Source organism: Mesoplodon bidens (assembly GCF_964165515.1).
Source record: "Mesoplodon bidens genome assembly, chromosome: 11".
Classification (NCBI taxonomy): Eukaryota; Metazoa; Chordata; class Mammalia; order Artiodactyla; family Ziphiidae; genus Mesoplodon; species Mesoplodon bidens.
Window position 1 is genome coordinate 39,401,942 of NC_138167.1, and position 15,341 is coordinate 39,417,282.

General features: G+C 34.6%; 1 protein-coding gene across 8 annotated transcripts in view; it reads right to left on the minus strand.

Moving 5' to 3' along the window:
• Nucleotides 1-971: 971 nt before the first annotated feature.
• Nucleotides 972-15,341, minus strand: part of SLC16A7 (solute carrier family 16 member 7) — a 178,026-nt gene continuing 163,656 nt past the window's right edge. For all 8 annotated transcript variants that reach the window (XM_081249827.1, XM_081249824.1, XM_081249825.1 and 5 more), the window contains 2 exons: nucleotides 12,321-13,139; nucleotides 972-6,204 (listed from right to left, as the gene is read on the minus strand). In XM_081249827.1, the coding sequence (XP_081105953.1) occupies nucleotides 5,918-6,204; nucleotides 12,321-13,139 (1,106 nt within the window). In that variant the 3' untranslated portion in view covers nucleotides 972-5,917. The remainder of the gene's footprint in view (nucleotides 6,205-12,320; nucleotides 13,140-15,341) is intronic.

Consider the following 15,341-nt stretch of genomic DNA (forward strand, 5'->3'; position numbering starts at 1 on the left):
ATGGTAATGAATTTGTGGTCACAGAATCATAGCCTACTGAAATACTCCTGAATATTACGCAGCTTATTAACAAGTACATATGAAAACTGCAAAACATGGAGATTATGCAAGTAGTGGAGATATAACTAAACCCACCAAAGAAACAAAAATGCTGCACTAAAAATGTCCATAATTAGATAAAAAATGCTAAAGAAGTTGGCCTAGATATTATGAAAAATGATGAAAGAAAAATAATTTTTAAAAATTATTTTAAAAAATAAGCATGAGGGGAGGAAGGTACATAGCATGGGGTTGGGATGGGATAAATAATTTGGTCAAAAAGTTTTCATATGTCCCACTAAAGTAAAAAATTCTTTTTTGCAATATTCCTTTTCCTCTTAGAGACCTAAAGTTATGATTCTCATTGCTATAATAATTCTTTCATGAACTGAACATAAGTGAAATAAAGTGAAGGCAAAGCAGAAGACTAAGATAGACCAGATCATAGGACCTCGTGAAGCATTAAAACCTAAAGTGTACAATTTGATAACAAAGAAGAGAAAATCAGAACTACAAAAAAGAATGTGAACTCAGCAAATTATTCATTTTTAAAAAACTATCAATAAAGATAGTTTGTGATTTTGATTATACAAGCATTATAATTAATTACTAATAATTGGGCTTTTCAGGTTTTAAGTGCATTTCTCAAATGTGAGATCGTGCACATAAATATGTAGAAATCAAAACCTAAAAAATAAGTAGGATGGGCCTCCCTGGTGGCGCAGTGGTTGAGAGTCCGCCTGCCGATGCAGGGGATACGGGTTCGTGCCCCGGTCTGGGAGGATCCCATATGCCGCGGAGAGGCTGGGCCCGTGAGCCATGGCCGCTGGGCCTGCGCATCCGGAGCCTGTGCTCCGCAATGGGAGAGGCCACAACTGTGAGAGGCCCGCATACCGCAAAAAGAAAAAAAAAAAAAAAAAAAAAAAAAAAAAAAAAAAAAAAAATAAGTAGGATGAGTAAAGATTGTAATTTCAATTTTTATCTCAATGATTTTGATGCTCTTTGGTATTGTTAATTGTCATGGCAAGAATCTAGTTGTTATGATGTATCTGTGATGTAATTGTATTGAAAAAGCCTACAGGATGACATATAATGATGCTATGCTGTGATGGTAAGCTTTGTTTCTCAAAATTTCAGGCACTTTAAGAGAGTTACAAACATCCAGAATAGTAAATGTCAAGGACAGCAAGATCGATTTTTCTAGATTCTTAAATGTCATATTCAATTATCTATTTATCATGCATAAGGAAGATTCATAATAACAAAAAGTCTTGTCACATAAGTTCCCTTACTGGTGAAGATGAGTGATCTTAGCGAAAAGTATACACTGATGACTCCAGGAACATGGTCATTGCTGCAAACCCAATATATAGGACCAGATGCAGCATGAGTGACTTTGTGAAAGATGTATGACATTAGAAGTGCACCATCTGAAATAGAGCTAAAGAGAGCAATATTCTAAGGATGCCAAAAGTCTAGAAGAAGACAAAAGCAATGGCATTTGTTCTCTCTGTAGAACAAAGGGACGGAAAGGAGAATAACAATCCAGGTGTTCAGGAAACTTGAAAAATTAGTTACAGTGTAGAGGCAGTTGCATTAAATGATGCAAATAAATATATACTGTGTAGATGAACCAAATCTTTTGTATCTCATAAGATTTTTACAAATTTTTGGTAGCTTGGGATAATCCTATAAGTGAGAATCACTATAATTCTGAACATAATGTTTGACAGTAAGTACTTTTTATTTTTGAGTCATAATAAGTAGCAGCTAATATGGCAATTACTTATCCGTAGAGAAAATAGCATTTTTCCTCTAAACCCAACCTCAGGGAAGATATATTATGCCTGAGTCATATAAATATTTCATTATTTTTATGAAAAAAGTCACATTGAGGCAATTACAGCTATTATATAATCATTACCATTATATGGGATAATTTGCATTGGTCAGAAAAGCAGGCAAGTTGAAATTATATATTCAGGTTATAGCAAATGCAGTCTCTAATAAACACTAAATAAATCATAATACGGATTACAGTTGAATCTAATTGGTTTACCAGATAGTGTTTAATTTTTTTGTATCTATATTTTATCTACCATTGTATCTACAGCTTCTAGGGGGAGGTGGCATGGCAGTGAACACCCTAGGGGCTCTTTCTGCTTTTAAGTAAACCTGAGTTTTTGTTCTGGTTCTGTCGCATACTACCTTTTAACTTTGGGTAATTTGTGAACTTCTTTCTATATCTGTTTTTTGTTTTGTTTCACTCATCCATTATATCAGGCCAATAGCCTCTACCTATGATTCGATTTGAATATCAAATAGGCAAAATGCAGGAAACATAAATATCCATTCCCTTCCCACTTCACATCCTTTTTCCCTATTAATTTGAGCCTAACAATCATGATTATTTTATTAAAAGCCTGCAACATTGTACATATAAGAGGGTCTTTTTTTAAAGGTATTTTTGGATGGAAAATAAGTTTCAACTAACTGATTAAGTATATCTCTACATTTTATAACATCAATATAAAAACTTACATTTTCAGCATACGTCTTATTGTCTTTTTTTCTGCCATGTACAGCCAGAGACGGATGAGTAAAAAATACCTAGATTGTTAAAGTGTACATTCAAATATATCAAACCAAATTATTTTACTTATTTCCTAGTGTCCAGGGGAGACCCATGAGATAAGGTGATTAGAACTTGGTACTAAAGAAGTGAAATTTATGAGCCATGTCAATTTACACTGAGAAAACATCCTGTCTTCCAATGTGAAGGACACCAGAACCTGACCCAACTGCCTCTTAAATGTGTGCTGGTTGGCTCCAAAAAGGATCAAGTAAGAGGATGGGCATGTGTCAAGACATGTCTATATCCCATATTGCATTCATAAATTAGTGAAGGAACATTTAAGTTTAAATGGTGAAAAATACGAGGAGTCTTGTTATCACAAATGGAAAAATACTTAAACTAGCCAGTGATCATGAATTATTTTGGTACCCAGGTTTATGATAACCTTCCTTCTGCACAATTCCATAACAGAAAAATGGACTGAAAGGTATTTTAATGGTTTCTGACTTTGCTTCACGGTGCCTTGATCATCTAAAACCTGTCATTCCCTTGGGGAAGAAATACTTTCTGACTAATCATTAATTGTTGCAGAAAGCCAACTATATTTTCTTCTTCATTTAGGCAACTTTATAATAATAAATGTTCTAGGTTGATATTTTCTTCTCAATCTCTGAAAGATTCTGTTCAAGCAACAAATATTATAACAAGTTCAAGGGATTTGGGAGAGTAAACAACTTGAAACATTTATTTTACCCTGAAACAATTCTGAAAACTGTGTGTGAGTTTGTATCACTGTTTCAAGTGTGTTGTGATTTAACTTTCAACATTTATATATAGGAATTAAGATGCATACATATTTGTAACTTTGTGCAGTGCTACTGTCAGGCATGACTGTATACATCATGTCATGTGCTTTGAATGTGCAATTTCACTTCCCTTTCTTTTATAACAATTTAATATAATCAGTGTTAGGAATGAAAAGTTAAAGAAGATGATCAAAGAGCAATAGAACAAATACAAATTGGTTTTGACTTGACAAGAACCTCATCAGCAAGTAAATAAACCTCATTCCATGGAGAAAGCCACTGGAATGCACCCACCAGCAGGTGATAAAAAGGACTATGCCTTAGCCCTAAAACCCCATGATCATTACTTGTCCCAGAGGTCTATTATCTATATTAATTTAAGTATGTATCTTCAGAGAATTCAAGGCACTTTTTTGGAAACATTTAAGACTGGAAAGCTACTGAACAATTTATGATGTCACACTTTTTATGACAAGTCACAGTTGAATACAAACACTAATAATATGAAAATAGCTCATTCAAGACTTTAAGAACAACTATATATTGTCACATTTTCCCTGATTTATTTACCTATGGTATTGGCACATATTGTTTTAGTTAATATTTTAAAAATACAAATATCTTTATGTAAAAAAGTGAATGTTAATTGAAATATGGAATTTTATATAGCTTGCTAAACATGAGCCACATGCTTAAACAGTGCCTAAAGTTTACAAATCAAATCCCTAGTGTTAACTATCACAAAAGCTTGGAATCCAAGTGCAATCCTAAAGGAAATAAGAATAGCACCTGCCTCTATTGCAATAATAATAGTAAGAAGAAAAGCAAATTCCTTTTGACATCTTAAGAATGACATTACTTCAATAATCAAGAACTAAATTCTTTTTATTAATCATGACCTTAATTTAAACTTCAGATTTATAAAGGTGAATATTTATAACTTTTTACCTAATGTATAAATTCTTTCTTGTTTAAAAGTACTTACTCAAAATGGTATTTATAGTTCTGAATGCACAGATCTATCATATGCCTCTGTATTCAAGAGTGATTCAGTCCCAGATGTTTTCACAATTATGAAAATGAGAAACTGCTAAATTAACCTGGGTTGGCATGTTGCAGGCTTCTTTCTATCAACTTATAAACTAAATCTACACTTCCCAAGTATATATCAAATCATACACAACCTCCAGTTCTAGAAGCCGTTTTTAAGTCTCCTGGTTTAGTTATGCTCGCAGGAAGCAGGAAAGCTTATTGGTAGAGGGTGGAATTTTCAAGTGCTACCTTTCCTATAATATGAGATATTTTCAGTGGCTGAGTAAAAAGCCTGTTTGGATTTCTGTTTTTTGCTTTTGCTTGTCATGGAGGAGAGGGAAATGAGAGAGCTTGGAGGGCTCACTATAAGCACCTCCCACCCTTAGCTTTACTCAGATGGATTACTCATAACAGTAACCCTCTGATCACCACTATATGTTGGGAAAAATTAAAATTTTGCCTATATGTAAGCCTGTCAACCAGGATTCCGGTTGATTCCACTTTGATGTCTCACTATAACAGCGAGTCTGGATTGATTTTGGTTAAAAGAAGTCCCTGGTTATTACTTTCTGGATTACTAACTAAAATCCTTTAAAAATCAATAGGCAGCTCATTGCTAGGAGTCATTTAGGCTTTTAATTTTATTTACATATTAGTAAATTCTGAAAATTATTTGAGGGTTCTATTCACTAGCACCAGGTACTGATGGTCTTGCTCAAAGAAATCATGTGCATGCATGAATCAAATCGGACAGTGCTCAGAAATAATGGTTTAAAATGGAGTTTTTCAAATTTATTTCATATATGCATATGCTTTTTTTTGCAGCAGTTAGTTGTATTTTCAAATTAAGGCCACCCTCATTTTCACCCATGTTCTTATCTTTAAAATCCACACTGTAAAGTAGTATGCAGATATAACACATTTCTTTTTTCTCCATGGATTTAAAAAAATACACTGATAATATTCTTTTTGAACTTGTCTTTTTTCTCCAGATGACCTGTGTGCTTGTTCTTAAGTGTGTGAAAGTCAGTGTGTGTATGTTTGGGAAAAATTCATTTCCTTCAATTCCATTTCACACTTTAATATCAAATAAAAAATGAAATGTGGAGAGGATAGTCTTACAGGATTGAACATACTCCTTCTAACTACTTAAACCAGTGGTTTGGGATTCAGATCTCTATAACCCAGATGGAAGTCACTGGAAGACTTTAAAATCATTTTAACCACCGCAACCAGAGTCATGTATGGAAATAAGCCCATTGCATGAATTCTTTATATGCATAATCTCAAATTTTAACTGCCCAAATAAATTTTAAAAAACAAACTTTTTAAAAATTTGCCATTAAGGAAAATGTCTTTTCCATACTTAATTATGACTCCTCATTTCAACTAAAAACGTTCTAATATGTTAAAAAAAATACTCCTAAGAAAGTCATAAACACTGAAATCAGAAGTGTGATTCTTGTTAAATATTAGTTTCTCTTTCTGAGGGATTAACCCCTGATCCTTTTGACTTTTGACTTTTGATACTTTTGACACTAACGTCATGACTTTTAGATGTCTTCAAGGGTTCAGATTCTTGGGACTCAGATGTATGTATTTTCTTCGTTGTCTCTTTCAACTTCTTTTCCTTTGCGAGCAGTCTGTAGTTAATAGCATTGCCAATGAGCAGCCACAAGCTGGCTAGGACTACAATAGCTCCACAGGCCACATACATGTATTTATATTGTCCAGTTTCATCCACCAATTTACCTAAGAGACAAAGAATGTCTTTTAAGACAGCATAATACATCAGCCATAAAATGTTAACATTTGCAAACAAATTATTCCCCACACTGCATACCTATTTCTTATTTAAGCTAATACTAAATGAGAGTTTAATAAAGAAAAAAATATTCTAGATTATGACTTCCACATATGCATAGTAAAGGCATTTGCAGGCACATTCTGCATTATATTACCAGTATATTAAATTTATTGAAAATTACTACCCTCAATAAAAGTGTACAACCACGACAAACTAGGTATATATGTGTTTTTGTGTATATTCATAGATACATAAATGTGTGAGATACATTTTTAAACCTACATGTGTAGAAATACATATACGTATTTACAAATGTAAACATGTATATGAATAGATTTATAGCATACATATTGAGATTGCTTCAACCTTTCCACATTTACTATCTTTTTGATAAAGAGGAAAAATTACATTCTTTAGGACAAATTCAGAGGCTTTTATAAGGTTCCTAGTGGGGCTAATATTTACTAAATGCTTTCTCTATGCCTAGCACTAGGCTAAACGCTTTATTTGTAATTTTGCATTTAATCCTTACAAGATCACTACGCAGTAATCTGACCATGGTTACGTAGCCAGTGAGCGAGTGGCAGAATCTGGGCTCTAACCAGTCTGTCTGCATCTTGTATTCTTAACTACTTTTTAAAATGGCTTCACCAAACCTCTTGGTTAAGTGTCGTGTCACTTTTTAGGCTAATCACAGTTTTTCACTTTATCTGAATCTAAATTATTAAGGCCAAACTAATCAGGAAGAAAGTTTTTGTTCCATTTGATTATTGAGAACATTGAAAAACTAGCCTGGTGCCATATAATTGCAAAGCTTACTGACTTTTAAACATGCTTCAGTTTATACTGTTTATACTTAGTTTTGCCTCTTGCTTATGCAGGCATCTAATTCTTAACAATAATTATTACTGGCAAAATTTAGTATACACAAATTCATATTATTTATCATATGCATATTCCAGGTGATTCTGAAATAGACCTACTTGTTTAGTCAGAATTTCCATCATTCTGGCTTCCCAGGTGAATTCTATCAAACATTTAGCAAAGAGCTAACACCCATCCTTCTCAAACTCTTCCAAAAAATTGCAGAGGAAGGAACACTCCCAAACTCATACTATGAGGCCACCATCACCCTGATACTAAAACCAGACAAAGGATACTACAAAAAAAGAAAGTTACAGACCAATATCACTGATGAATATAGATGCAAAAATCCTCAACAAAATACTAGCAAACAGAATCCAACAACACATTAAAAGGATCATACACCATGATCAAGTGGGATTTATCCTAGGGATGCAAGGATTCTTCAATATACGCAAAACAATCAATGTGATACACCGTATTAACAAATTGAAGAATAAAAACCATATGATCATCTCAAGAGATGCAGAAAAAGCTTTTGACAAAATTCAACACCCATTTATGATAAAAACTCTCCAGAAAGTGGGCATACAGGGAACCTACCTCAACATTATAAAGGCCATATATGACCAACCCACAGCAAACATCATTCTCAATGGTAAAAATCTGAAAGCATTACCTCTAAGATCAGGAACAAGACAAGGATGTCCACTCTCACCACTACTATTCAACATAGTTTTGGAAGTCCTAGCCACGGCAATCAGAGAAAAAAAAAGAAACAAAAGGAAAACAAATTGGAAAAGAAGAAGTAAAACTGTCACTGTTTGCAGATGACATGATACTATACATAGATAATCCTAAAGATGCCACCAGAAAACTACTAGAGCTAATCAATGAATTTGGTAAAGTTGCAGGATACAAAATTAATGCACAGAAATCTCTTGCATTCCTATACACTAATGATGAAAAATCTGAAAGAGAAATTAAGGAAACACTCCCATTTACCACTGCAACAAAATGAATAAAATACCTAGGAATAAAAGTACCTAGGGAGACAAAAGACCTGTATGCAGAAAACTATAAGACACTGATGAAAGAAATTAAAGATGATACCAACAGATGGAGAGATGCACCATGTTCTTGGATTGGAAAAATCAATATTGTGAAAATGACTGTACTACCCAAAGCAATCTACAGATTCAATGCAATCCTTATCAAATTACCAATGGCATTTTTTTTTTTTTTTTTTTTCTTTTTGCGGTATGCGGGCCTCTCACTGTTGTGGCCTCTCCCGTTGCGGAGCACAGGCTCCGGATGCGCAGGCCCAGCGGCCATGGCTCACGGGCCCAGCCGCTCCGCGGCATATGGGATCCTCCCAGACCGGGGCACGAACCCGTATCCCCTGCATCGGCAGGCGGACTCTCAACCACTGCGCCACCAGGGAGGCCCTACCAATGGCATTTTTTAGGGAAGTAGAACAAAAAATCTTAAAATTTGTATGGAGACACAAAATACCCCGAATAGCAAAGCAGTCTTGAGGGAAAAAAATGGAGCTGGAGGAATCAGACTCCCTGACTTCAGACTATAGTACAAAGCTACAGTAATCAAGACAATATGGTACTGGCACAAAAACAGAAACATAGATCAATGGAACAAGATAGAAAACCCAGAGATAAACCCATGCACATATGGTCAACTAATCTATGACAAAGGAGGCAAGGATATACAATGGAGAAAAGACAGTCTCTTCAATAAGTGGTGCTGGGAAAACTGGACAGCTAAATTTAAAAGAATGAAATTAGAACACTTCCTAACACCATACACAAACATAAACTCAAAAGGGATTAGAGACCTAATTGTAAGACTGGACACTATAAAACTCTTAGAAGAAAACATAGGAAGAACACCCTTTGACATAAATCACAGCAAGATCTTTTTTGATCCACCTCCTAGAGTAATGGAAATAAAAACAAAAATAAACAAATGGGACCTAATGAAACTTCCAAGCTTTTGCACAGCAAAGGAAACCATAAACAAGACGAAAAGACATCCCTCAGAATGGGAGAAAATATTCGCAAATGAATCAATGGACGAAGGATGAATCTCCAAAATATATAAACAGCTCATTCAGCTCAATATTAAAACAAACAAACAATGCAATCCAAAAATGGGCGGAAGACCTAAATAGACATTTCTCCAAAGAAGACATACAGATGGCCAAGAAGCACATGAAAAGCTGCTCAGCATCACTAAATATTAGAGAAATGCAAATCAAAACTACAATGAGGTATCACCTCACACCAGTTAGAATGGCATCATCAGAAAATCTACAAACAACAAATGCTGGAGAGGGTGTGGAGAAAAGGGAACCCTCTTGCACTGTTTATGGGACTGTAAATTGATACAGCCACTATGGAGAACAGTATGGAGGTTCCTTAAAATGCTAAAAATAGAATTACCATAGGATCCAGCAATCCCACTACTGGGCATATAGCCAGAGAAAACCATAATTCAAAAAGACACATGCACCCCAATGTTCACTGCAGCACTATTTACAATAGCCAGGTCATGGAAGCAACCTAAATGCCCATTGACAGATGAATGGATAAAGAATATGTGGTACATATATACAATGGAATATTACTCAGCCATAAAAAGGAACGAAATTGGGTCATTTGTTGAGATGTGGATGGATGTATAGACTGTCATACAGAGTGAAGTAAGTCAGATAGAGAGAAACAAGTATCGTATATTAATGCATGTATGTGGATCCTAGAAAAATGGTACAGATGAATCGGTTTGCAGGGCAGAAGTTGAGACACAGATGTAGAGAACAAACGTATGGACACCGAGTGGGGAAAGCCACGGTGGGGTGGGGATGGTGGTGTGATGAATTGGGTGATTGGGATTGACATATATACACTGATGTGTATAAAATGGATGACTAATAAGAACCTGCTGTATAAAAAAATAAAATAAATTAAAAAGAAAAAAAAGAGAAGTATTTCCATCACTCTGACTAGAATCTAGTTAGTGGCTTGGTATTAAATTTAGCTACTTGTGAAATTATTTACTTCAACAAAGTTCTCTGCTTTAATTAGGTAAATGTTAGAATGAACTTATTTGGGTTCATTTGAGTAAGTACGATATATACATAAAAAACAAAACAAAAATTGTGTAATTTAATTTTCCATTCTAACTTTAGTCAAATATTCCTATTCATACAATGATTATTACATATCTAAATACAAAAACATTAGGTCTTTTGCCCCATCAGAATTATATCATCACTTTGTATTGCCAAATCAACATACTTTCTAAATGTTTTGGGAATTTTTAGCATCATCAAGAAAGCCGATATGATTTCCAGAACTAAAGTTTCAGCTCTTTTTGAATGTAGCAGTGGAAGTTCGAGTTGAAAAAAATAAAAATAAAAATCATGCTCTCCCTGCCTTTTTCTGTTGTACTAACAAGACTAGTAGCAGCATCAGCAACTGTATAAGAAGTAACTGCAACAACACGCATTCATTCGAAAGTATTTATTGAGTGCCTACTATATGCCAGATGCCATGCTAGTAGTGACTGAATGCTATAGAGGAAAAGCCAGTCTAAAAGTCAAGGAGTATCAGGGATAACAGAAAGCAGAAACAGGATTAAAAAAAATGGCTACTCTGTTATGGCTATAGCCTGAGAGCTTCAACAATAAGCCCCAAATCAATTACTGCCACTGATCCCACTGGTGCAATAGTTTGGCAATATTAACAAAATAAGCCCTCAAGGATACTGAAATTGATGTAAATATTATTAAAATAGGTCCCAGCCCAGGTAGAAATGGCCAAATCAGATTCATTCATTTCCATAGCACTCATCCACTATGCCTATTGACCTGACTTGATTTTTTTTCATCCCACCATGGCTGGTGAAATAAATTTTTCTCTGTTGATACTAAGAATTTTATTGGTAATGAATAGGCTTCTAAAACCCATTTGGTAAAACTAATTCTGTATGAAAAGATAGCCATATATTGGCCAAAATGAATAAGACCTACTGGCTTCATTCACTTCGAAAACTGTTTTGGTGCCCTGGAATATCTATAATGAGAGATATACCACCCAAAGCATCTGTACTAGATACCAGAGGACAGTCTTGGTGGACAGAAAAAGTCAACAACTATACCACTCATTCCTGACCAAATTGAAAAGCAAAAGGTAAATGTCAATGGTGCCTTAAGATTAACAATTTAAGCATGAATTTTCCCACTTTCAAAATGATTCCTTGATGTCATGTAGGAGGACTTTAAACACTGATTTTAAATACACGAAAAAAACTTATGTTTAGCCCAGCAATTATTGTGACCATTATGGGGCAGGCCAAGAGGTCTAAGTAAATACCTACATTTAGCATTAACTAAAGCAATGCTATATAGTGATTACTGAAAAAGACTGGACAACAAAAAGTATTTAATAGTTATAACATTGAAATCTAAGACTAAACAAAGTCTTAACTTCAAAAATGAACTTATACATATGTCTTTACTCAGGATCCTTACTAGATAATTTAGCATAGAGATTTTTTATAGGCATCACGGACAGTATTTTAGATCTTAAAATCTAAAGGTAATTGCTATAAATATGGAATATAAGTATCTGATCAAGAAAATGACTTTGAATGAACTTCCCTTCATTCTTGCATTCCTATTCATGTATTCCAATTAGTGATATTATAAAAGTATTCCTTCCTTAAGCATGTAACAAATTCCATATTAATATAACCAATAGGAAAACAGATCTTGACTTTTGACCTTTTGAGAGCATTACTTCAAATTTTTGACTCATTTTAATAAAAAAAGAAGAGAAATCTGTTTATCAATGATAAAATAAAAAGGAATTTTATTTTTATGACACTTTTTTAAAAACACAAAACAAGTTGACATAGGTAAAAACCTGAAAATTATGCTAATTATCAGTCTAATTTAAATTCTTAAGTTCATAACTCCAGGCTCTGAATTAAATTTTTGTCTAAAATAGACTAATTAGGAAAATTTAAAACACATAGTAAAGGCTAAACTTAACATACCACAGTCTTTTAGGCAATTAGTATCTATTATTACAAACCACATTTTACACTACAAAGAAAGTCTTGGCTAATGGATATTAATTTTATGCTTTTTGCTTTCCGTGATGAGAAATATTCTTACCAGCAAGAGGAGGACCAAGAAGGACTGGGCAACACTCCACAACTGTGACGAGACCCACAGCACTGGAAAATCTTTGAGCACCAACAAGGTCCATGAGACTTTCAAAGAGGATACTGCTAACACTCCCAAATCCAAGGCCAAAAAATACAGCATACACCACCAGGCTTGGGTAATCCTCAGCCAACGGGCATAAGAGATGACACACTCCATTGAACAAAACTGCAAAACTGAAGAAGTACTGGATTCGGGGTCGGATTAATTTGGAGTTTGCAATGAATCCTACAGTAGGTCTGGCAAACATATCAACAAAAGCCATAACAGACAGCAAGAAAGCTGCAGAATATTCATCAATTCCTTTGTCTTTAGCATATGGAGCCAAGAATATAATGGGGGCAAAGAACCCCAGAAACATAATGACATTTCCAGATAAGTATATCAGAAATCCCCTATGCTTAAAAAGGGAGAAATCTAAATACTTATCAATTTTTGCCCATATTGATTTCTTCTTATGTCTTTTCTTCATGCCTGAATCAGTCTCTCTTACACCAACCTTATTTTGAGACTTCGTAGTAGTTAGTTTTGGTCCAACAGGTCTCATAAGGGACCCAGCCACACAGGAGTTCAACAATAAACCTCCCAAAATCAAGAAGCTTCCTTTCCAGCCATAAGTATTAAAGAGGTACTGATTGAAAGGAGCCAGCGTACTTAGGAAAACAGGACTTCCTGCCATTGCGAGGCCACTCGCCATAGGCCGTTTCTTATAGAAGTACTTGCCAAGGATTGTTAAGGCGGGTTGCAGGTTGAAGGCTAGACCTAAACCTAAAAAAAAAAAAAAAAAAAGGAAGAAACAAACACATTATGCCATTCACAAAAGAAATTACTCCTCAAAATGTACATTCAAGTGAAAATGGCAGAACTAAAAATGCAACAGCACGTAGTAATTTTTAATAATTATTATCAATAGGATGGCACGTAAACAAGAAGGTTCTCATAACTGGACACCTGAGAGACATGACAGGTTCATATTCCTTTCTTTTTAAAACACAAAAATAAAACCAAGAACTTCTACTTCTGTTGCAATAATCATAGAATAGGTTGAAACTGGGACAGAATTCATTCGTTCTTAGTTACAATCACTTAATTCCACAAACAAATTAACCTCTCTATATTTATATACACACATAGAGAATAAATATCTTCCTTGTGGGCAAGAGTGCATTTAAAATGTGAATACTTTCTTTCAGAGTGGAATAGAGTGAAAAGACTAAAAAAGTTGTCATTTATAAATAATCTTAGGTCTCCCAGAAATATTTCTTTCAAAGCTATGCAAATAATAAAAAAGAGTAATCAATTCATGCCATTGATTTCATGCTCTTCATCCCTCACATTCCACATTTCATGACTACAGAGGTACATGCGTATTAACTAAAAAATAAGTAACTTTTGTTTTGCTAGAAACATATTCTCATTTCAGGGATTAAAGCTGATTGTTTATATGAGTCAAACATTTCTACTGTTTCTAGGGACACCATGACAGTGTTGAGTATCATCTTTGAGAAATGAATTACTTCTTATAGCTCGCCAAGGTACTATCTGGCAACAGAAACAAATGTTTGTTTAAAAAGTAAATTCAATTGATTTATACAAACTGTTGATACCTCTCTTTCCCCTTTAGCCTGGGCATTATTCTGCATTATTTTAGGATCTGTAGAAGTAGGAATTCTTCTGCATTTACCAGTTTATGTAAATTGAGACAGTATTGCAAATTGGTTAAGTAGTAAGTTTCTGGAACACTGAGTTCTGAGTACAAATACTTACTGCAAACCTCTAATACAAATTAATACAAATAGTTGTATTAAATATTTGTAATAGGGTTTCTAAAAACTGACAAGAAGGAACCAAGAACATGCTTTGGAGAGTGACAGGGCAGTATGCTCTCTGATTCTACCTCAGCTATACTTGTGAGATATGCAGAATGTGTGTAATTAGATCCAACATTTAAATAATAAAACTATGGTCAGCAGCTTGTAAGTGGAAGAACCCAAATTAAAACCCAGGAATTGTGTTTCCAAGTTCAAATTTCTTTACCTTAAGCCATCCTCCCTCCCTGTGCCCCCATATTGTCACCTGGAATTTTGCTTTCAGATGTTAATGCAAGTTCCCTTAGGAGATTGTGGTCATCTATTTCCTGTTTGGCATGGTAAAAGGAACAGGAGATTTGAAATCAAAAGATCTAAATCTGCCTCAACTACTTACCTATGTGTACTACTGCATAAATACTTAGTCTTCTTGAGTTCCAGTTCCGTCAATAACAAAAAAGGGTTTTGCTAAAATCAAGTAAGGTCTAGAACTTTAAGATGTTATATAATGATGTTGTGATTATTATTATATGCTAATATTTATTTAAAAGTGACAAAATGCTGGGTACTCTCTGTAAAGTACCATATATTCATTTTTTACATTAATCATGACAACAACTCCCAAAGGAACGAGGTATTATTTTCCCATTTGAAAGACAGAGAGACTGAGGCATAAGGGGGTTTATTTATCCATGATCACACGGCTCATGTGTGCTGAGTCAGGTTTAAAAGCTAGATCTGTCTGATTTCAGACACCAAGAAGTTTTGGCTGATAATGACTTAAGATAAATCCCTTATAGGTATATTTAATGGTTGACTAGAAGCACCAAAGCCTTTAAAACCCAAAGGAAGGGAACTGAAGTTAGAATAACATAAAATGCTATTGATATTTGTGACACAGTAACATCAAAACCATCTTTTCCCTAATACATCTACTTGTGGGCCCAGTCTGAAATCTATGGCCAAATGACCTATGGCTGACCCTTGAACAATGTGGGGTTTAGGAGGGCCCACTCTCTGCATAGCTAAAAATCTATGTATCATTTATAGCCAGCTCTTCTCAGGATTCAACCAACCATGGATCCATGGATCGTGTAGTACAGTGGACCCCTGCAGTTCAAACCCATGTTGTTCAAGGTCACCTGTATGTAGTATTTCTGCA